Source organism: Siphateles boraxobius, unplaced genomic scaffold, assembly GCF_051911475.1.
Source record: "Siphateles boraxobius isolate OS27281-9 unplaced genomic scaffold, OSU_SipBor_1 22, whole genome shotgun sequence".
In the NCBI taxonomy this organism is placed as follows: Eukaryota; Metazoa; Chordata; class Actinopteri; order Cypriniformes; family Leuciscidae; genus Siphateles; species Siphateles boraxobius.
The window spans coordinates 5,320,486-5,344,469 of record NW_027508833.1 but is presented as its reverse complement, the minus strand read 5'-3'; the positions used below and the strand labels follow the sequence as shown (position 1 = coordinate 5,344,469).

At 37.0% G+C, this 23,984-nt stretch overlaps 2 protein-coding genes across 4 annotated transcripts; both read left to right on the top strand.

Moving 5' to 3' along the window:
* The first annotated feature begins 454 nt into the window (after positions 1-454).
* Positions 455-7,598, top strand: susd4 (sushi domain containing 4). Of its 3 annotated transcripts, none has more exons than XM_077238487.1 (9): positions 455-612; positions 1,023-1,193; positions 2,370-2,573; positions 2,663-2,836; positions 2,939-3,127; positions 4,260-4,451; positions 6,466-6,610; positions 6,696-7,081; positions 7,160-7,598. In XM_077238487.1, exons 2-9 carry the CDS (start codon positions 1,058-1,060, stop codon positions 7,195-7,197), a joined length of 1,464 nt encoding a protein of 487 aa, XP_077094602.1. In that variant the 5' UTR covers positions 455-612; positions 1,023-1,057; the 3' UTR covers positions 7,198-7,598. The 3 variants fall into 3 exon arrangements, with proteins under 3 accessions (XP_077094602.1, XP_077094603.1, XP_077094601.1); XM_077238488.1 differs by having other exon boundaries at positions 457-597; XM_077238486.1 differs by lacking the exon at positions 455-612 and having other exon boundaries at positions 687-1,193.
* A 2,058-nt stretch (positions 7,599-9,656) lies between these two features.
* On the top strand, positions 9,657-20,226 carry hhipl2 (HHIP-like 2). Its single transcript, XM_077238498.1, has 9 exons — positions 9,657-10,081; positions 13,053-13,705; positions 14,244-14,387; positions 14,544-14,875; positions 16,971-17,097; positions 17,296-17,441; positions 17,544-17,625; positions 18,573-18,655; positions 19,374-20,226. The coding sequence occupies exons 1-9, from the start codon at positions 9,734-9,736 to the stop codon at positions 19,979-19,981; spliced, it is 2,523 nt and encodes an 840-aa protein (XP_077094613.1). The 5' UTR covers positions 9,657-9,733; the 3' UTR covers positions 19,982-20,226.
* Positions 20,227-23,984: the final 3,758 nt, after the last annotated feature.

The window sequence follows — 23,984 nt, the reverse complement described above, 5'->3', positions numbered from 1 at the left end:
TCTCTTAATTTGTTAGCCATTACCAACTAACTATTGAATTTTACTGATATTTATACTTTTACCTTGAAAGCATAATATAAAACCATCTCTGAATGCTTTTTATAGCCTATCTGTGATATTCTGTAATTCGCTAATAAATAATGACAGTTTTCATATTTGTCAATGTTCCATTCTGAAATGAACAAAATTAATTGCCGGCTGTTAATATAAATGTTAAAAGGAATAGTCCTATTTACTTGTTCAAATCAAAATTGTGTATCACCAACATTTCATGTCTTTTTTCAACCTTATTTAGGGAGATCAGATCATATCACATGCTCATCCTTTCAAATGTGGGCCTATTCTTGCTCTTTCTTTTAGCAGTTAGGCCTACTAGTCTATTTTTAAAAAAGTTGTTTCCCTAATTGCTCATTTTATGTTCCTCCACACTGTACTTTGACCTGTATAATAATTCATCTACCCATCAGGAGAGGCTGGATAACTTTCCAGTGTAGAAAGGATCTAGCCTACAACAGGAGTAACCTTATTAGTCCACTGAATATCATCAGCTTGATCAGCTCGAGGGAGAGAGAAACTCCGACGAAACTGATTTTTAATGTACGACATCAGTGGGTAAGTGACAGACCAAAAAATCAGAAAACATGGGCACTTTTTTTATAAACAACATTAGCGTCATCATTAGACTTTGGCTTTTAAACGGGTAAGGTAGACTAGTGACGCTTATGACGTATTTTTCATCATCATCTCGACCATTGTACCTACATTTAAACAGCATCGATATGCTGCGCGAGCCTTCGTCTGATCTGCCGAAGACAGCTGAATAATGCTTAATAATGCGTGCCGGATATGCCCTACACGCGTTCCCGAAAAGACTATTTTGGTATTTACAAATTGATATGGGGATTTACTGGTCATCATGTTCTGCGCGTCGGCGAGGAGATTCAGCAGGGTTGAAAATCCATGATGCAATCCTAATATTTTCACGTTTTACCTAGTTTTTGTCGTTGTCATCATCATTTCAGAGCATTGTGACCCGATGAATTTCATTCAATGAAAGATGATTCATCATGGTGATAAAGAAGGCAAGAAATCTGCGTTTGGACATCCTGTCTACGGCCAGATTATTCTCTCGATCATCCTCCTCCTCCTTCTCCTCCCTTTTCTGGTCACCTCCTTCCCGGCTAACACAGTAGGTAAGACAACTGCTTAAATCAATGCTGCGCTTACTTTAAGTGATAAGGATTTGGGAATATGATGAGGATGCAGGGCCCCCCTTGTGTAACGGGACACTCTGAAATTGTCGATAGCCCCCAGGCCCATTCTGTTCCGTTATGGCTTAACAGTCACTTAATGCCATGACGATGCTGCTTTTCAGCTGCCCTGTTGTATATTGAATAACCTTTGGTCATGACGAAGCAAACACATTCAAAATACAAGCAAAAAACACACTCATAAAATTCCAGAACCATTGAGTAAAACAAACATCTCAGCAGAAAAGTGTTTTCTCATGTAAAAGGAAATGATATATTGATAGCGTGATGCTGGAGAGACTACAGGGGAGTGTTGTAACACGAGCTGAGTTGTAACACTAACAGTTTCACCCAACACAGATACGGGTGACAAAATGTTATCATGCGCTCAACACCCGCCTGAGCTGTTAGAAGATGTTTAAGACCATATTTAAAATATAAAGGAAAATAACAATTTTAAGAAAAGATATATTGCAAAAAGAGTTATAAAGTCAGAGTACATCAGAGATATTCCCATTGCGAGAAATAAAGTCAGAATTGCGAGATATAGTCAGAATTAAGTGATATATTTAGACTTTTATTTTCAGAAGAGGGTTTTCCCCCCTAAGAATTAAACTTTTCAAAAAGTTATTTTTGAGTTTTAAAAGTTGTCAGAATTGCAAGATAGTCTGAATTGTGAGATATAAACACACAATTACTAGAAAAAAAAGTCCGAATTGCAAGTAGGCTGATATAATCAGAATTGCGTGATTAAACTCGCAATTCTGAGGGGGAAAAGTCCGAATTTTGAGAGAAAAAGTCGCAATTACCCTTTTTATTTTTATTCTGTGGCGGAAACAAGGTTCCATGTACCTTAGACCAGTCAGTGTTTTTATTTATTTTTCCAGCATTTTTTTAATTTATTTTTCCAGCATTTTTTTTATTTATTTTTTACATTTTTAATTAAAGACTTTCATATAGCCTACCAGATATAAACAAGAGTATATTAAAGCTTGGAAGGTATGGAACAAAAAACGATCAAACTACAGACATTAGGATCCAACCCTGATATCTGCACAATCATAAGATGTCTTCTTTGCTTTAAATGCGTGATTTTGGTTCTTCCCGGTGCACCTTTAGTGGGGCAGTTCTGCAAAGATCCCGGTTTTCCTAAGCACGGAATCAGAACTCCAAACACCGGTGTGTTCTTCGAAAACTCGGTGGCGAGGTTCTCTTGTGTTGATGGCTATAGCTTAAAGGGGCCGGCCAAGATTATCTGCACGCGCTTCCACAATGGATCGGTAGGCTGGAAACCAAGCCTTAAACCAGTGTGCCTTTCAGAAGGTCTGTAACTCAATCATTTGTACTGTTTCATCTGTAATTGTATGAAAATGTTGCAGCGTTTATTTATTCGGAGAATCTATCTTTCAAAGATTGTCTTCCTCCATTCATCGAGGATGCCCATGTCACAAATAAGACGTACAGGTCTGGCGACAGCCTCATTATTAGCTGTCATGAGGGATTTCAGATCCGGTATCCTGACACAGAAACTATGGAATCAGTATGTCAAGCCGATGGGACGTGGGATAATCAGCCAACTTGTCAAGGTTGATGCAAGTCAACAAATCTGACTATATTTCAAAAATGTTAATGTGATATGATGTCCTCCACTTAAGATGTGGGTTTGATGCGCTCCTCTGTCTCCACAGGCTGTTTACGGCCGCTGATACCTCCACACAGTTACATGAACATCTCGGAAACTGAGTTCTCTGTGCCTGTTGGAACTGTAGTCCACTACCAGTGTTTTCCTGGTTACAAGTTGGAGGGTCCTGAACTTTTGGAGTGCATGTATAACCTCATCTGGTCGGACACGCCACCCCGGTGCCTTGATGTTGAGGGTAAATACCATTCAATCATTTATCAGTTTTGAGTTGAAAACAATCAAGATCCACAGCTTTTATTCAGAATAAAAATGTTCTTTATGACCTTTTTAGAATTATTTTATGATTGAACTATAATTGCATTTTTAGTACCCTTTAAAACGTAAAACCGTTTATATGTCACCGTTTTCAACTTGAAACATTTAATGCGTTTTGGGCCTGAAGATGCAGACGTTTGAAAACGGGTTTCAAAGTGCAAGTTGATGAAAACGATACGGTTATCGTCTATGTGTAAACTACAAAAACATGTATTTGTGAAAACGGTGACTTCACGCGCATGCGTGTTACGTGTTTAGTCGATAGGGGCGAAGTGTTTCTTTACAACGTGACATCACCAACTACTGGACTGGCATGAATAACACATGCATAATACAATAATACATAACACATGTTTTTAGTCGTTATCGCGAATCCTTATGAACGAGGCTTGTTTTGACAATGTTGTCGTCTGGAAGCAAAAAGGAAAGCTTTTCATGTTTTACTACATTATTGTCTTGTAAACGTACCCTTAGTTAATGGTTTACAGTATATAGTCTTAACCACAAAGTATACTTCGGCTGTTCACATTCCGTGTCGGTCTGCGTACTGTCCTTGTGACATGTCCATGTGACATGTCTGTCCATGTCGTCAGGAGGATCCACGGACGTTTACGTGCAGCACAATTTTTGTGTCAGCGCATATTCAAGTGAATTGAGCGCTTGAAAACAAAATCCACTAGATAGAGAGCACGCGCCAAACACGTCTTTCCACGCTCACGGCCAAAAGAGTATACTTATAAAGTCTCGAGCTCGCAACTGTGTGCAAGACGGAGTGGAATGACGGAAACAAAGTATACCCAGGTCTTTAGTTTTCTCCGGTAATGAAAGACAAGTAAAATCTCAAGATCTATATGTAAACTTTTAAAAGCTACTTTAAAAAATTTGATTAAGAAAATCTGCTGCAGTAATGTAAACAGAAAGCTACGTACTAGTGTTATTTTGAAGTTTTTCCAAACAAATACGGGGACATTAAAATGTGGTGTGGGACTCAGGAAGAGGAAACGAGTTCTCTGTATCAGATGTCTTTTTCTCTGTCTCTGATGTTTTTGCAGCATGTTCCTTACCCCCGATGATAGAACATGGAGATTACATGTGCCACCCACAACCATGTGACCGCTACATTCATGGGACGGTCGTAGAATACTACTGTTATCCTGGCTACTCTCTAGCGAATGACTACAAGTACACCACCTGCCAGTACGGGCAATGGTTCCCACAGTTGCAGTTCTACTGCATCAAAGATGGTAAATCAGTCTGCATCAGTTTCGATAAAAGATTACAAACATTTTCATTTGGAACAACCTAGTCTAATCAAGCTTGCACATTAGCACAAACAATGTGCAATGAGAAATAATTAGGTACATTTTTATAGATTGAATTGAATAGATTTTATGAAATAAGTCGAGTTAATTATGCATTTATAATGCGTTTTGAAACAAATGGACTTGAATTAAATTGATCAATCTTGTTTTAAAACTGTAAGAAAAAGTTATATTTCGAGTAAATTCTGTTCTGTTTAACATCACGGTCAAGAAAGAATATTAAGCAGCACAGCCATTTTCAACACAAATCAGCATATTAGAATGATTCCTGAAGGGTCATGTGACACTGAAGACTAGAGTAATGATATAACTAAATAGATTAATTCTGTTCTGTTTATCTGATTCCTTTAAATTTATCTTCAATTTTCTCTCATATCCTAAACACAATTTTCGTATGCCCTTCTTTCATTTATGGACCACAAAAGGAGACTTTTTGGGTGCTGACTGCTATCGGCCAATAATAGCATGATCTGTGGTTTCTGTTAAGGCCGATCAGAAGAGCCGATGATGCAAAACTCGTGAGACAATTTTTCTATACGCACCTAAAATTGCTTCACTACATTAACCGGTCTGGCAGTTCAACCAAGTGTCTGAAAAGAACAATAAATCTTTTGCAACATCTTTGCGGAGAGAGAGAGATTGCAACGAAAGCAACATACAGCAATGAGAGCAAGAAACTAGGGCCTGGTTTCACAGACAGGGCTTAGATTAAGCCAGGATTAGGCCTTAGTTCAATTAGAACATTTTAGTAGCTTTTATAAACTTGCCTCAGAAAAAATATTACCAGTGAGAATCTTGAGACAAAACAATGACACATATATTAAAAATGACATTTTATTACATATCAGTGAAAGTTGCTTCCAGTTAAAACAGCTCAAACGTGCTTTTTAGTCTGGGACTAGGCTTAAGACTTAATGCATTTCTTTCCTTTAAAGCACTTTCGTTTTTCCCTAAAAACCAAAACTGAACTTCTAAATCAGCTAGATGAGTGATTGCTGTAAAATGCTAAACTGTCACTAAACTGCAGGACGTCCTCGATAATAAAAAGGGTAATTAAACAGTATTTAGACAACACGGAATGTGAACTTTGGACTTCGGGTTCGCGCCTAAATGGTTAAAAACATTAATGTCAAAACGCCTGGCTTGGTGAGTGTTTGCTTAAACACAGTCGGTTATGTCTTAAGTGAACATAAAGAGTTGGGAAATAAGTCACATATGGAACAGGATGTTGGATCCATGCATTAGGTCTTAAAGTGACAGCAGCCTAATATTCATTCAGCCGTCTGTGTCATTAATGTTGATCAAACAAGAAAAGACAAGAGAAAATCACTCACTGCTCTTTAGTAATTTAGTAGAATTAATCTATTTCATTTATACAGTGAAGACTATGCAGTGGTTTTACATTTGATTACTTTCTGTTGTACTTTCTTAAGTTGTTCCTAATCGCCTTCAAGTGAGCGGATGGAATATGTTGTCAATTCATGATACTTTCTCATCTCTTCATTTTTTAGACTTAAAATACATTGTTTTTAAGAATAGCTAAAAAACCCGAGTTTAAAGGCTTTACTATTTAAAGCCTTCTATTTATCATATTGTATTGTTTATTTCGGTGATCGGTATCGGCCAATACAGCTTCCAGTGATTGATTAATTTTCATATCGTATGCCCCCAGAACACTTGAAATATATGACATGTATCGCACGGGATCATTCTGTGATACTTTTGGGTCTTTTTTAAAAAGCTTGATGCTGGTCGCTATTCACTCCTATTATATTTTTTATTCTCCTTTTGTGGCCCATAAAAGAAAGAAGGGCATATGGGGATTAGAACAACACCAGGGTGAGTAATTTAGGACTTAACTTTCATTTTACGGCGAACTATCCCTTTAAACTTGGATGTACATGTTTAATAAGTACAGGTTTTTCCCCCTCCATAGAGACATCCTGGCCCGGTTTTCAAGACTCTCTACTAACCACATGGAAAGTAGTGGCTTGTACGGCCACAAGTGTTCTGCTAGCCCTGCTCTTGGTGATCACAGCCAAGATGTTCCACTTCAAATGCAAATCCCAGCAAAGCCCAAGGTACAGCCAGCATAATAATCACAGTGTCATTTGATCTTTATCTGATTACTCATTAAAAAGTTTCCCTTTTTTTCCCCTTTTTCAGTGAAGAGCAAGATGAAAGTCGGGATCCAAACATTTTGGTTGTAGATGGTGTTGCTGTGCCACTTCCCTCTTATGAAGAGGCTGTTAGTGGTAATTGTTGTCAGCCCCCAAACGATCTGCCCCCTACTGGACTGGGGAGCTCACTGCATTCAGAAGAACAAAACCCTCCTTCATACCCCGGGCATACAGGGAGTCAAAATAGTGTGCCGTTGGACACTGGTGAGGCTGAGACCTGCGATAGCATCTCAGACACATCAGAATGTTTTCAAGGCGTACAGCCATCTTCATCGCACGCTGGTGGACTAAATAACATGTCTGAGAAAACCAATGCCATCACCTCTATGGAAGAGACCGCTTCCACAAGCCCTAGCATAGACATTGCAGACGGTAAGGCTGCTGCCACCTAGTGGTGTAACACACTGTTTTATCATACCAATGACCAATGTTTTGCTTTGTATTTTGCAGAAATTCCTCTCGTGGAGGATGGTGAAGAGGACTGCTGATTGTTACTTTTAACTGAAAATGAGACACTTGAGATTGTTTCACTCCACTGATAATTATTTCAGCCTTTATTTCTGATTTTGTTGAACAATACGGCACAGGGCAAATTGCTGCTCATAAGGATGATATTTAATGAAGAGCACATCAGGGAAGGATAGGCAATAAAAAACATTATAATCAAAAACTAAATGAACTCCCAGTTTTTGCTCATGAAGGAACTATGCATTAGATCATTGCATATCATGTTAATTTAACTTTCCCACAACACAATATATACAATTCAAGTATTCTAAATTATTAAATTATTTTTCTTCTGACAATGCGCTGCATTCTGGACAGCTATCAAATGGTATGGACTGTAACAATGATGAATATTTCTTAAATAAATGACAAGTTAACTTTACATCTAAGTTTATTGTTATTAAATTTCAGTGTGCACTTATCCGGGTTATTTGTGGAAGTTAAAGGCAGGTCGGTGCACTGCAAACATTATGACAAGATGACAACAAAGTGCACAGTTGAACTAAAGTAAAAATATTGTTCATGCACTCTTAGAAAAAGTTTAAAGGGGTTTTATATTGAACCCTAGGGTTGTTGACTCAATTTTAAACAACCCTTTATGACAAAGGCTCTATTTAAGGATAAATGTCCTAAAGTGATAGTTCACCCAAAATGAAAATTCTTTCATTAATTACTCACCCTTATGTCGTTCCAAACCTGTAAAACTTTCTTTCATCTTTGGAACAAAAATTAGAGCTTTCTGACCCTCCATTGACAGCTAAGCAGCAACCACTTTGACGCTTCAAAAAGTTAATAAAAGTATCATAAAACTAATCCATTTGAATCGAATAGTTTAGTCCAAAATTTCCTGAAGAGACGTAATCACTTTATATGATGAAAATACTGAATTTAGGGCTTATTCACATATGAACATTCATCAACTTGTGATAAACACATCAGTTGTGGTAAACGGAAGCTCAAGCATGTTTGCTTGACGTGCGAGAACCAATAAGGTTCATCCTCGTGTTACGCAGCACGTTTGAGCTTCTGCAAGAACCAATAAGGATTGTTCGGGCGTGTCAAGCAGCTTCGGTTGAGCTTCTGTTTATGCTCACAGTCACTGATCAATGTTTATATGTAAATAAAAGCCTAATTCAATCTGTTCATCATATAAAGTGATCGAGTCTCTTCTGAATACTGAAGACTAAACCGCTTAATTCATATGGATTAGTTTTATGATCTCTTTACCTTTTAAGCGTCAAGGTGGTAGTTCCGTAGCTGTCAATGAAGGGTCAGAAATCTTTGTGTATCAAAGATTAACAAAAGTCTTAAGGGTTTTGAACAACATGAGACGGAGTAATTAATGACAGAAATTGTTTTTGGGGGGGGGGGCATTTTCAAATAAATTAATTAAATTGCTACTTACGTGTGCATTATTTCTGAACATTGTTTAGATCTAGTTAATCACTTTTAAACTTCATAGAAGCAGATGGAATAAAGATTTATTTTACTATTTATGTGCAGCATATCAGACACTTTCCAGTTCATGTTGCTGGATCACTAGGATCAAGAGCTATCTTTGAGCTCGTCTGTCATTGACTTATGAACAGATGACTTATGAATGTGTGATACAGACATTCTTCTTAAGACAAATATAATACACAGAAACTGTGCAGTTTTGAAAGTTAACCAGTTGTAAGGAAGCAATATTTTGGATAAGATAAGATTTTGTCCCCCACTAGGTGGCACACATGAGTTTGTTTTCAGGAAAGCAATGGGAGTTTTTGCTCTGAAATGAAATAAGCTTCAGTTCTACTCATCTACCTGGCAATTGAATTGTGGTGGAATTCTTAATTTCATAAACACAGTAGGAACTAATCCTGATTCTTGCAATTTAATAAAACAAAAATGTAAAGAAATATAGCCTAATTTTAAAATAATTTAAATAAATGTAACTTCAGTTGTTGGCTATTTGTTAAGCATGGATGGATCTATGTTGATTCATTTGTTTTGTGTGACTTTATTGTTGATATTTCGTCGTAGCCTACTTAACTTATTTTTGTAAAAAACAAACTTTACATCGATTGTATTAAGGGTAATGTAAAAAAAAATATTAAACCAAAAGTCTTCGCAGAAAAAAACAATTAATTATCCATCAAATGAATTAGTTTTGTTTCAAAAAAATAATTTAGAAGCGAGTTTTATATATCAGAAATGTATGGAATTTAAAAATTAATTGTATTTAACCAAATATGTGTGTGTATATATATATATATATATATATATATATATATATATATATATATATATATATACACACAGTATATGGTCGTTTTATAGGCCAATTACAAATATTGTACATCACCAATTTAGCATAGGGTAAGAATACGATATCCTGTAACCAAAGGCGCGCATTTACCGAAGAGTGCGGCGCGCGCACGCACGCACGCACACACAAAATATAGCTTAAGCAGAAATACCTTACACATACACGCTCAAGAGCAAACGCACTCCTTCACTCCTAAGCACACGGGAAAAATGCCGAGAGCGCCGGATTCACGAAATCATCATCATCGTGTAAATTGCCCTGAGGTGAGTTTCCTGACCAAGAGGACTGCATGGCTCCAAGGACTCTTCACACGCCTCATTATAATAATTTACTTCTCTTATTTGAGACATACTTTGGCACATCCTCAGTGTTTGGACTACCAGCCACCTTTCAAACCCCCTTACCACCTTGAGTTTTGCAGGCACTATGAGAAATTTGGTTGCTGTGACCAAAAAACGGACAACAATATTGCAACAAGATACTGGGACATAATGGACTTGATTGGTGAAGAAGAATATGTAGTGTGCGGGGATTTGGTAAAGGATATTATGTGTCAGGTATGTCTGATCGTTGTGAACAATTATGATGACATTTAAACTGTGTTACTGTATTAACAAGTTTTTTTTAATGTTTGTCTTGTGTGTGTGAGAAATTATAAATAAGTTGTACCTGTTTAAATTATTGCTGGTCTCTTCCCAGTAGATGTGCGGGTGCATACAGTTATAAATACAGATGCAGAAATGTACAGTAGCCTAAATTATTTTATTAGTAGCCTACTTAGACAAGTGTAATTTTACTAGGCTATCATTTAGTTAGATATGACAGGTTTTAAACAAACCCCAAAATCTAAATATTATATTTTGTTTGTTGTAATAGATAATTAAATGCAGATAGATTTTGAATGCAGATTCCAAAAATACTAAAAAATAATTATAATTATAATATTTTTACATTTGATACGATCACACAGGTATGATTGGAACGTTCAGTGCGGCACGTCATCATCATCTGCTAAATTCAAATCTCCTTTCGCGCTTTGGCAGAGACGGTCGCGCTCACATATATGTTTATTTTATGCTTCAGATATTTAAATGCATATTTAGCCTACTAGCAAAAACATTTTTTTAGTTTGTAAAGTAGACCTACACACACTGCCTATAGAAACGGCAATAATAGTCCTCTATTCTTTTCCCAGTTCGCCAACCATCTATATACTTTCATGTCTTTTGAGAGAATTGGATGAAGTTAGCCTGCACCACGTGTTGTAAAAGCAAAAGCAAAGTTAAGCAATTTTTTTCAAATTTGATTGTACTTAATTTAAGACAGCAACTTTTTTAGTGTTCTGAATTGCAGATCAACTAACCTTTAATAATAAATGTGTTTAAACAACAAAATACATTTTCTTACACATATTTGAGTCTTAATATCAGATTTCATGATATATATTTAACAAGTGTTTGGGAATGTTTTGAATAAATGAAAATTAAATAAACACATCAGTCACACAGCCATATTGTGGCAGCGGTGTCAAGTGGCAAGCATGAGCATTGCATGGAAATAATAAATATATAAAAATGAAAGGCTATCACTGGTCAATACAGATATGAATGATACCTCATATCAGGCTTTTTTTTTTTTTTTTTATGTGTACAGTTACCTTTCCAAAGCGATTTTACTTGTAATTTTCACTGGGGTATCAAATAATTTAATTAACTTACAGTACATTTCAGGTGGGACCCAAGTCATATTACATGGTAGGAGTGCCAATCCTGTTCCAAGAGATCTACCTTCCTGCTCCAAACCTAATTAAATACACCTGAACCAATTAAGCTCAGGAATATTTGATAATTACAATCAGGTGTGTTGGAACAGGGTTGGAACCAGTGTTGTAGTCGAGACCCTATACCTGAGTCTAGGCCAATACCTGTAAAGGTTGAGTCAGAGTTAAGACCAAGACCAGGGGCCTATACATGAAGCCGGTTTAGGTGGCTAGCCAGCTATGTTTCAGTTTAGTTTGCGACAACCCATTTTAGGGACCATGAAAGTGGTTTGGCTTTTAGCAGTGTTCATCGCCATAGTAACTTACGCTCCACAGCTAACCTGGTCCGGGGCAGGTTATGTTCTAGGTAAGAGGTTGCAAACCGAACTTGGACCAATCAGCTGTGAGCAAAGTGACACATGCCTGATGCGATAAAGTCACTCCACCTGTTTCTACTCCAAATTAAAGGTCACTACATAGCAAATGATTTTTAAAGACAAAATCGTCTGGTTTTTAGTGATGCTTATTTAGAATAATACATTTTTTATGATTTAGATATTATTATACCCTTAATCAATCACACATGTACAATTTTAGTTCATCAATTATTATTACGCAGTTTAAATGAATAAATATATAAAGGTAATATAAATACACTTTAGCATCAATAGATGAAGCTATAAAATAACTACATGTGAGCTTAAATGTTCAATTCTCTCTATAGCAACTGTATAAAATAACTTCACAACTTTTACTTGCACTGATATACAGTAGAGAGACTTTTTCTTTTAGTTGTCCTCTTTCATAGCTGTTTCCTTCTTGCTGTGTAAATTTGTTTAAATTCGTACTATTTTAATACTTTTATTTAATAAGTGAATTGCGCTGCTTCTTTCGCGAGGAATTAATCTCAGTTTCACTCTTTCTCAGCATGTGATTGGCTGTTCGCTACTGATGTCACACCTAAACTCCTAAACTCAGGATCAAAGCCTGAGTTGACAGAGAAAGTTGATGATCAGCATCATGGTACCAACAAAGCCTGGTTGGATTGGTTTGGTTTTGTCAACTCGAAACTAATCCTGTAACCCTGAGTTTGTTCAACTACCATCATGGTACAGGCCCCAGAATTCAGACAGTGTAAATAGGCTTTCCTTTAGGGTAAACAAAGCCTGCTTTTACTTCAGTGTCACGTGAACCTCTGTAAGACCAAGACCAAGTCCAAATGCTGAGGCTCTGTTTTACACCTGGTATTAAGATGCGTTTTGGTTGATCTGATCACAAGTGTCCAAACAGCCACAAAAACCGCTTACTGACCTAACTCATCAACAATACGGGAAGCGCGTTAGCCAGAAAGGATTTAAACTTTGTCGGCTTAATACCCAAATTTGGTTTGAAGACGAAAAACATACCAAGCACAATGTTCTCTCACCATTTGTTCGACCAAAATTCATCTTAATACCAGGTGTAAACAGGTGAGTTGGTGTAGCTGGTCCACCTGCACTCTTGCTGGGGACCAGCAAACCAACAACCAGCATCCCATGCTGGTCCCAGCATGCAAAACATACCGTATGCTGGTGACTAACAATGCTGGATTTTACAGCAGGCTCAAGATGGACTCAAATCTGGTCTTACAACACTGGTTGGAACTGAACTCTTGGACTGAGCAACCGTTACAAAGATTTGTGGGTGGGCTCTTTTGAGTGGGCCAGTATAAGCTTCAGAAAAGGTCAAAAGTCTAGTTGTCTTTTCTTACTTGCGTTGCTCTTTTGCAGGAGTGTTCTCCTTACGCAGCACACTTGTTTGATGCTGAAGACCCGTACACTCCAGTGCGCCACCTACCAGGACTGTGCTTCACTTACTGCTCAGACTTTCACAGCAAGTGCCATTCTGTGGTAAAGTACCTAACCAACAGCCCAACCCTGCAGGAGACGTCTGAGAAAGACCGCTCACATTTCTGTAACCTCATTAACCTCCCTGACCAGGACTACTGCTACCCCAATGTCCTGAGGAACAATAACCTGTATAGCAATCTGGGCAAAGTGGTGGAGGACCCCAGAGGCTGCCTGCAGCTGTGCCTGACAGAAGTGGCCAATGGACTGAGGAACCCCGTGCTGATGCTCCACAGCGGAGATGACACCCACCGCATGTTCGTGGCAGAGCAGATAGGCTTTGTATGGGTGTATCTGAGAGATGGCAGCCGTTTGGAGCAGCCCTTCCTGGACATCAGCGGGGAGGTGTTGACCACACCGTGGCTGGGAGATGAAAGAGGTTTCCTGGGTCTCGCCTTCCATCCCAAGTACAGAAACAATGGCCGCTTCTTCATCTACTACTCCATTCTGATCAACGGCAAACTGGAGAAAGTTCGCATCAGCGAAATGAAGGTCTCAGCTCATGACATGAACATGGCAGACCCCCACTCAGAGAGGTTAATAGGTTTGATCCTTGTTGTCATGCATATGCTATCAAAATACATGGAATATGGAATGGTTCTCTCAAAAATACGCAATCTTTTTTTTAACCCAAGTTGTTTAAAATCTAAACAGTTACTCTGTGCATACAATATTCCTATAGTCAAGTTCTCAAAAAGTGCTTTAGATTTCAAACTATCATAAATTGATGCGCCCCGTTAAGCTGCATGTTAATGACATCAAACCTCATTGGTTCTCTCGTGCCTCATGACCAAATGTCATTGAAGTCAAAACTGACATCATTGTTGTATCTGAAAACAGACAGTCGTTGTATAGAAAAGATCTGGGAGAATTTTTTTTTAAATGATATTTTATTTCTGTTACAAAGTAAAAAATAACAGAATACAGGTTTGGAATGACATAAGGGAGAGTAAGTAATGACAAATTTCGTTTTTGTGTGAACTATCCCTTTAAGTTGACAGTACATTTGAAATAGTTGGCTATTTTATATTTATCTTCCTTATATTTTAATTTGTTTTAAATCTGTATTTACAGAGTTCTTCTTGAGATTGAGGAGCCTGCAGCAAACCATAATGGTGGGCAGCTTCTGTTTGGTCTAGATGGATATCTATACATTTTTACAGGAGACGGTGGAAAAGCAGGAGACCCTTTTGGAAAGTTTGGAAATTCTCAAAACAGGTGAGGACAGTTTTGAAACATTTAATAATAATTAGTGTAGAGTTACTATTATGAATGTCACAAATCATGCTTAGTGCTTTGAAAAAAAAAACTCTTTCTAGTACCTCCCTCTTTGACACGTTATCATAAAATCTTTGCTATTCAAATATGTTTCAGATCAGCATTGTTAGGAAAAGCGCTTCGGATTGATGTGGATGGTAGCAGTTTAGATGGAAAGCCCTATAAGATTCCTCCAGACAATCCCTTTCTTGGAGAGCCTGATGCAAAGCCAGAGGTGTATGCCTATGGTGTGCGGAATATGTGGCGCTGCTCAGTGGATCGAGGCGATCCGCTCACCCGTTATGGCAGAGGGAGAATCTTCTGTGGCGATGTGGGTCAGAATCGATACGAGGAGGTTGACATCATTGTGAAAGGAGGAAACTATGGATGGAGGGCCAAAGAAGGCTTTGAATGCTTTGATATGAAACTATGCCAGAACTCTTCTCTAGGTGAGCTGGACCGTAGAATAACCACACACACATTTGAGTCCGAGAAAATGACAAATCCAACCCAGCATTCCAAGAAATTTTACTGCTCAATGAAACTGGTCACTGAAGAACTTCATATCACAGGCCAGTCCATAAATTTGTGATCCTGATTTCTGGAAATGGTGAAGTTTTCAAAACATTTTAAAGAAATAGTTAACTCAAAAAATTAAGATTTACTTACACCCATGCCATTCCAACACTAATACTATGTTCAGTTCCATGTAATCCTTAAGATATTAAGCGGAATGTCTGAGCCTGTTTTCCATACAAGGAAAGTGGATGATGATTTATACTGCCAAATTCCCATAAGGTCAAAAAAAGGCCCAAAGAAAAACATTGAAGTATCAAAAGCCCCCTATATTCATAATAGAGGTAAATTAATATGGGATTTACAATGACAGAGTGTCAAACTAGTCCCTCTATCTAGAATTTGTCTTCTGAAAAACTATGAAAGACTTGTGTGAGAAATTATTTATTTACTAATAATCTGCATAGCTTTCAAATCTCATTTGCTAACTGACTGAATTGCAATTGGCCACATTGCACACAAAAAAAAAACAATGGTGTTTGGTGAAAATCAGATCTAATAGTGCAATGAGCCTAAAAGCAGCTCTGCAGCGGTGGAGAGAATTTTCATTGAATAATTGCTTATATTTTTGTGCTCCTCAGACAACGTTAATGTAAAACTACAGGAAGACTTGGAATATAACCCACAAGTTGCATGGACCACATTTATGATGGGTTTTTTTTAGGGCTTAACAGTACAAATCACCATACCTTCTTGTAAAAAGCAGTTCAGACATCCTAGTCCCAGTCCCAGACTTAAATGCATGTTTGAGCTGTGTTAACTGAAAGCAGCTTGCAATGGCATATCTTAAAACATTTCACTGCCATTGTTTTGTATTATATGGAAGCTTGTTTCCGCCACAGAATGAAAAATAAAAAGGTAATTGCGACTTTTTATCTCACAATTCTGACTTTATTTCTCAGAATTGCGAGATATAAAGTCAGAATTGCGTAAAATAAAGTCGCAATTGCGTGTTATAACGTCAGAATTGCGAGACAAAGTCAGAATTGCGTGATATAAAGTCGCAATTGCGTGTTATAAAGTCAGAATTGCGTGATATAAAGTCGCAATTGCGTGTTATAAAGTCAGAATTGTGAGATATAAACTATTCTGAGAGGAAAAAAGTCAGTCTTTTTTCCCCCATAGAATTGGACTTTAGAACTCGCAATTGCGAGTTAATATCTCACAATTCTGAGAGAATATGTCAGAATTATGTGTTATAAAGTCAGAATTGCGTGATATAAAGTAGGAATTGCAAGAAAAAAAGTCAGAATTCTTAGTTTTCTCTCTCGCAATTCTGACTTTATAACACGCAATTCTGACTTTATATCACGCAATTGTGACTTTATATCTCGCAATTCTGACTTTATAACACGCAATTCTGACTTTATATCTCGCAATTCTGACTTTATAACAAGCAATTGCTATTTTATATCACGGAATTCTGACTCTATTCTCGCAATTCTCACGTTATAACACGCAATTGCGACTATTTCACGCAATTCTGACTTTATATCTCGCAATTGTGAGAAATAAAGTCAGAATTGCGAGATGTAAACTCGCAATTGTGAGAAAAAAAGTCAGAATTATGAGATAAAAAGTCACAGTTATCATTATTATTTATTTATTTAGTGGCGGAAACAAGCTTCCATAGTTTGAAGATGCACACTAGTAATGCTTTTTTCTAAGGCTCGGTTATAAAAGCTTATGTCCTAATTAAACTAAGGCCTACTCCTGGCTTAATCCAAGCCTTGTCTGTGAAACCAGGCCTTTGTGTTTTATGAAAGAAATACCATTCAGGATCAAAGCAACACAAAAGGTGAGGAAATTATCACAGAATATTCTATAATGAAACTTGATGAAGCATATTAACTTGAGTAAAGTAAAAATATGACAAGGTCTGTGTCAAATGAAATAATGAACAAATTCTCATTTCTAATGACAAAACCTGCTATAATCCAGCTACGTGTTTTCTGTTTGTTATTTTAGATGACATTCTTCCAATATTTGCCTATGGACACCATGTTGGGAAATCCATAACTGGAGGTTATGTGTATAGAGGATGCGAATCACCCAACCTCAACGGTCTTTATATTTTTGGAGACTTTATGAGTGGGTAAGGACCAACGCTCGTTCAGAATTGCAACAACTTAAAAAAACTGTCTTTTATGCATAATCAACTTTCAATTCGATTTTATAGAAAATAACTATAAAGTTACAGTACATGTATCATTTTAGGTAATTCGGTCACTACTTTTTTTACTTAACATAAGTCTGGGAGAGATGACAATTCAAGCCTTTTGTTCTTATTCAGACGACTAATGGCTCTGGAGGAGGAGAAGAAAACTGGGAGTTGGAAGGAAAAGAATGTGTGCATGGGAGACACTACAACATGCTCTTTTCCTGGGCTTATAAATCATCACCACAAGTTCATCATCTCATTTGCTGAGGATGAAGCAGGTAGGTTTGTGCACAGTTCTGTAAAGGTGTAATATAAATATTAAAGCAATAATATGGCTGAAAATCATTCATCCAATATGTCTGTTTTTGCTATTTCTGAAGGAGAGCTTTATTTTCTAGCAACCTCCTACCCAAGTGCAATGTCTCCTTTTGGCACACTTTACAAATTCGTGGATCCATCCAGGTATGTATATTTTGATACATATTGTCAACTTACACTGATTCTCGTGCAAATAAAGGCAATATTTACTGTATCAATCCATTAATACATCTATCTATAATATGCAGGCAGTACAGTAAGTGAAGAAATGAACTGTCAAAATAAATCTTTAAGCAATGGCATCTATATAACCAATCATATAGACAGATTGGGTAAGCTCCCATTATAAGAGTTCTTAAAATGTAACGGATAACTCTCAGTTAAGACATCATGCTGGGAGACAGAAGGACAGGACGTGTCAGTTTAAGCATCATGTGGTCTATATTCCTTTGGAATCTTGGAATCGTTGGCGCATGCTTTCACCAAATGGTTTCCATCCAAACTTCTGGAATTCTGCTATCATCTATCTATCACGGATCATAACTCAATGATTTGTTCGTGCTATTTTGTAAGATGGGGGTCTGATGTATGAAATGTTTAATTTATTATTTTATTTTGTCTCTAAATAAAATTAATCTAGTAAAGGATAAATAACTGACACATTTATTTTTAAAGAGTGAAATGATGACTATAAACAACCAAACATAAGCTGTTTGATGTTTTAAATAATTAACTGATGGGAAAATCAAGAAAAGAATCCTGCTGGAACCAGCAAGACTACAGGAGATTAATCGGCACATCTGAAATCAATCTCACTTTTAGCAATACCATACATTAATCCCAAATGTTCCATATTCTTTATCCCACTTTAAATAGTCAAGTGGAAAAAACTGGATTCATTACTAATAGGAGCAGTTGGAGGTCATTGTCGTCCCACACACACAACCTTGTGTATCAATTTGTGATGAAAAATTATGATGTAATTTAAAATGTATTTTTTTACCTCACAGCACTAAAGGAGGCCTACTTTTTTTTAAGGTTAATGGGAGTTAATTTTCTCTGCATTCCCTCTGTCTGTCTTGGATTTACAGGAGAGCTCCTCCAGGAAAATGCAAAAACAAGCCACTTCCAGTAAAGGTCAGAGGGAAGAAAGTGCCATTTACACCAAGAGAATGTAAGAATCTATCTTTATTTGTATGTATACAGTGATGCTTGAAAGTTTGTGAACCCCTTGCAGAATCTGTGAAAAATGTTAATAATTTTAACAAAATAAGAGGGATCATACAAAATGCATGTTACTTTGTATTTAGTACTGTATTTTACATAAAAGATGTTCACAATATAGCCCATAAGGCAAAAAATAGCTGATTTTATAAAAATGACCCCACTGAAAACTTTATGAACCCTTGATTCTTAATAATGTGTATCGTTACTTGGATGATCCACAACTTTTTTGTTTTGTTTTGTTTTTAATGGTTGTTCTCAAGTCCCTTGTTTGTCATGAGCAGTTAAGCTGCCTATTGTTCTTCTGAAAAATCCTCCAGATCCTGCAAATTCTTCAGTTTTCCAGCATCTTTTGCATATTTGAACCCTTTCCAGCAGTGACTGTATGATTTTGAGATCCATCTTTTCACACTGAGGACAACTTAGTGACTTAAACACAAGTATTAACAAAGGTTCAAACATTCACTGATGCTCCAGAAGGAAACAGGATGCATTAAGAGCATCATTTTGTGTTACAAATTCTGCAAGGGGTTCACAAACTTTCAAGCAGCACTCTATATCATACATTTATTATTTCAACTTCAAACATTCCTGGTTAAGATTGCCAGTGTTATGTAACAGAACTGCTTAAAGACTCATACATGTATAAATATACTGTTTTTTTTTAGTGACTGTGCTTGGCATAAGTGAAACACCTACAAGATCTCCACTGGAAAAGATCATACTCCCCACTAAACCACCAGGCACGCGCCAGCCCACAATGGCCAAACCCTCCACATCTGCACCGAAGAAAGAAAAGCCGGGCCAAAGCACTACGGCAAAATTGCGCCAAGACAAGCCCAAGAAGACAACTCAACCAAAGGAGAAGCAAATCAATGTAAGCACAAAAACACCAAAGAAAGCTCCTCATCCTCATAAGAAGACAATGTTACAAACCAAAAAAGTCACAGGAAAGCCCTCTCACAATCCCAAACTGTCCATAAAAGGAGCCCCGGAAAGAAAGAAAACCAAGCCGCTCAAACCAACGAAACCAAAAGAGGTGACAAAGCCGAATGTCTGGCTACAGAAGGCTAAAAAGACTGGACAAGAGGTGAAGAAACCTGTGAAGAGCAAACCTAAGCCTAATATCTGGCTACAGAAAGCTAAAAAGACTGGAAAAGAGGTGAAGAAACCTGTGGAGAGCAAACCTAAGGCGACTGTTTCCAAAAAGAATCCAGATGGCAGCAAAAAGACTAAAAATAGCCCTCTGGCAAAAAAGAGAAAACTGTTTAAATGAGCCATGTTCGTGGTGTAGTAATTAGATGGTCGTAATGAGAATTCAAAGATATCCTGTTCAAACAATGTATCAATGAAATAGCAGCTCTGAGGTCAGTAAGATGTGTGATGTGAGAGACCAAAGAAAAAACCACAACAGTCTTGCGCCAACAGTTGATTTTGTTTAGCGGAGCATTCTTCAAATGTTGATCTTATTTTTGGAATGTGGTTAAGTAATTAGTTCGGGGCGATGATCTTTAGTTTAGATCGAAACTACAATTATAAGGAGAAATTCTAAATAAAAACACAAGAATGCTTTGGAAAGTCTTTCTTAAACATAACTCTTTGAAGCTAAAATACTTCACATTGTAAAATGTGATAATTTTATGACATACCTAAGAAAGTCCAAAATACATTTTTCAAATGTAAAACCAAAGTGGCATTGCTTTGCCTTTAATAGACACAGACAGAAGGCAAACTTATGTACCATGCATGATGAGTTTTTTGCGGGTGTAAGTAAAAATGGTTCATTCAATAAAGTGTTTTGGCTTGTTTTCAGTAACATTCCGTTTAATGCAGATCCAAACCAAGTCTGAATGAGGGTGTAAATTAAGTATTACTTGCTACACCCTTGGTGTTTGAAGTACTAGTTCCATCTGAAAAATAATCCCAGACTTATAAGAGGAGCACTATTGCTGAACAGGTAAAAAAAAAAAAGATGTCTTAAAAATGGAAATTAATAAAATTCACAATTTTTTCAATGTGACTTTTAATGAATTAAACTTTTAAACTATGCAAGTTAGTCATTATATATGCATACAAGTATGCACACTTTGAAAATGTTACTTTTGCTAACTTATTTCACAAAACAACTAATAAAACACTTTAAATAAAACATGTTTTGATTTGTGTGTTTTTTTAAATAGATCAATAGTTGCACTTTCTGCAGCATTAAATAAAAACGGGTCAAGGAAAAACTATTTCTAACAGTTTACCCCAGCAACAGGGTCATCACTGTGAAGCATGTCAAAAACTCCAAGCAGAACATAATGTAGATAATCTGCCATAATTTAACTGACAACATCCAGCCAAAGCACATGCAAATCCATCATTCAAGATCCTAATAACCTCCCCTTCCTTCCATTCCATTCCACACACCTGAACTATGCACCTTACGTATTTGAATAGATATGGTAAAGGCACTTCTATCCACCTTATTTTGCAATGCGAGTTACAATTGTTTTGTGAACGTGCAAGTCTTGTGAATTAATAGCTGCTACAGGTTAAAAAAAAATCAAAGAAATAAAATGCAGTGAATGGTCAAACTATCTGTGATATAAACCAGTGTTTATAACTACAACAATACATACAAATAATATGATAAGAAATACCAGTTTGCAATATCAAGCAGTTTTTGTACAGAGCCTCACAAATGATCGCATCTGCTTTTACATCAAAAATATTTTTGCAGCGTTTGTAAGGTATTGTGCTGGATCTAATGGTCTTTGCATGTGTAAGATATGACGGTGATTATAAGAATTCAACTGTGATTGGATGTTGGAATGTTGCACGGGGATTATCATATTTGGGTATTGGGTATCATATTACAACTGTAATCAGTGAATTTTATACTAAATCAGTCAAATAAAATGTTTATTAATTTTATTGCCTATTATTTTGGTTGTTTTTTATAAGTTTGGCCAAATTGGTTCAAATAAAATAGGGGAATACTTAAAAACAAACACTCACCCACCACTTTATTAGGTTCACCTTGTTAGTAACAGGTTATATCGCTTTTGCCTTCAGAACTGCCTTAATTCTTCATGGCACAGATTCAAAAAGGTGCTGGAAACATTCCTCAGAGATTTTGGTCCATATTGACATGAGAGCATCACACAGTTGCTGCAGATTTATCAGCTGCACATCCATGATGCGAATCTCCCGTTCCTCCGCATCCTAAATCTGTATTGGATTGAGATCTGGTGACTGTGGAGGCCGTTTGAGTTTAGTGAACTCATTGACATGTTCAAGAAACCAGTTTGAGATGATTTGAGCTTTGTGACATGGTGTGTTATCCTGTTGGAAGTATCCATCAGAAGATGATACATCTTCCTACAACCTGTTAAAGGGAAGAACAAACTATGTAAAGGTTCAAAATCATAAATCCACTGCTTATACAAATAATACTGGTGTTCCGCAAGGATCTATACTTGGGCCATTGCTGTTCAGTCTTTATGTTAATGATCTGCCTTTAGTTTGTCCCGATATACAAATTCTATTATATGCTGATGATGCTGTTATTTATATACATAGCAGCACAAAACAGCAAGCTGCTTTAAAACTAACCAGTGCAATGAACTATATCACAACATGGCTTGACGGATCATGTCTAACGTTAAATGTTTGTAAAACGGTTAGCATGTTCTTTTCAAAGCGACCATGTAGCGTTCCAGACCCTGACATAATGATATCAGGTCAAAATTTGCAAGTTGTGACTGAATATAAGTATCTGGGTGTTTGGATTGATTCGAATCTCTGTTTTAGAACTCATGTAAAAAGTATGTGCAAACGAGTTAGATTTAATTTAAGTAATTTTAGATTTGTTAGGGAATCATTCAACTTTGAAACTGCTATCATATATGAATGCCATGATTATCCCGCATTTTACATACTGTTTGACAAGCTGGGCACAAGCTAACAAGTCTACAATGAAGTCACTGGAAAGACTTTATAAACATACTCTTAAAGTTTTAGTTCAGAAACCTAATAGTTTTCACACCTGTCAAATTTTAAATACCCATAGACATCTGAGTTGGGATAACTTGATCACTTACAGTAACCTTTGTCTAGTTTATAAGATATTGCATAGCACGGCTCCACCTCCACTGAAGAGATTTGTTATGCAGAGAGCAGGCACTCATGTCACTAGAGGTACTACAAGAGGGGACTGTACCATTCCCACTCGAAAAAGTGCCTTTAGTCAGTCAGCGTTCTCTGTAACAGCAACTAAACAGTGGAATCTATTGCCTAGGCTGATAAGAGAAACAAACACGTATCGTTCTTTTACTGGTCAGCTTAAGAACTGGCTAATTGATAATCAGATATGTGCACATTAGACTACTGACTGCCTACTGAAAATTGTTGCTTGCTAGCAGATTGTCTTGTGTCAAACTTGGTTATCTCTCATTTTTTAGCCTATGTTGTGTGCTGATGTTGCTTGTTACTTATTGTTGTGTGTTGTACTTGTCGTATCATTACTTTTCTATGTTGTCATTATTTGTGGACTGTAAAAAGTCATTTTTTGTTTTTATATCTTGATTTTAGGTTGCCTTAATAATAACTGGCCAGGGACAACAGATGAAAATTAGCCTGTTGAGCTAACTCTGGCTCATTTACAGTTATTTTACTGTTAATTAATGAGCACTGTCCCTGTAAAATAAACCAATAAATGAAATTAAATGAAATGATACACTGTGGCCATAAAGGGTTGGACAAGGTCAGCAACAATACTCTGGTAGGCTGTGGCGTTAAAATGATGCTCAGTTGCTACTAAGTTGCCCAAAGAGTGCCAAGAAAATATCCCTCACACCATTACAGCAACAGCAGCCTGATCCATTGATACAAGGCAGGATGCATCCATGCTTTCACATTGTTTACGCCAAATTCTGACCCTATCTGAATGGTGCAGCAGAAATCGAGATTCATCAGACCAGGCAACGTTTTTCCAACCTTCTGTTGTTCAATTTTGGTGAGCTTGTGAGAATTGTAGTCTTAGTTTCCTGTTCTTATCTGACAGGAGTGTCACCAGTGTGTTTTCTGCTGCTTTGCTTCAAGGCTGGACGTGTTGTGTGTTCAGAGATGCTCTTCTGCTTCAATGTTTGATGTGTTGTGGGTTGAGAGATGCTCTTCTGCAGACCTCGGACCTTATTTTTAAGTTATTTCCTTTCTATCAGCTGAACCAGTCTGGCCATTCTCCTCTAACCACTGGCATCAACAAGGCATTTCACCCACAGAACTGCCGCTCA

Coding starts and splice junctions, on each gene's coding strand:
- susd4 (XM_077238487.1), top strand. CDS start 1,058: ATGATTCATCATGGTGATAAAGAAGGCAAGAAATCTGCGTTTGGACAT. Junction 2,574..2,662: donor ACCAGTGTGCCTTTCAGAAG/GTCTGTAACTCA, acceptor TATCTTTCAAAG/ATTGTCTTCCTCCATTCATC. Junction 2,837..2,938: donor TAATCAGCCAACTTGTCAAG/GTTGATGCAAGT, acceptor CTGTCTCCACAG/GCTGTTTACGGCCGCTGATA.
- hhipl2 (XM_077238498.1), top strand. CDS start 9,734: ATGCCGAGAGCGCCGGATTCACGAAATCATCATCATCGTGTAAATTGC. Junction 17,098..17,295: donor TTTGGAGACTTTATGAGTGG/GTAAGGACCAAC, acceptor GTTCTTATTCAG/ACGACTAATGGCTCTGGAGG. Junction 17,442..17,543: donor ATTTGCTGAGGATGAAGCAG/GTAGGTTTGTGC, acceptor CTATTTCTGAAG/GAGAGCTTTATTTTCTAGCA.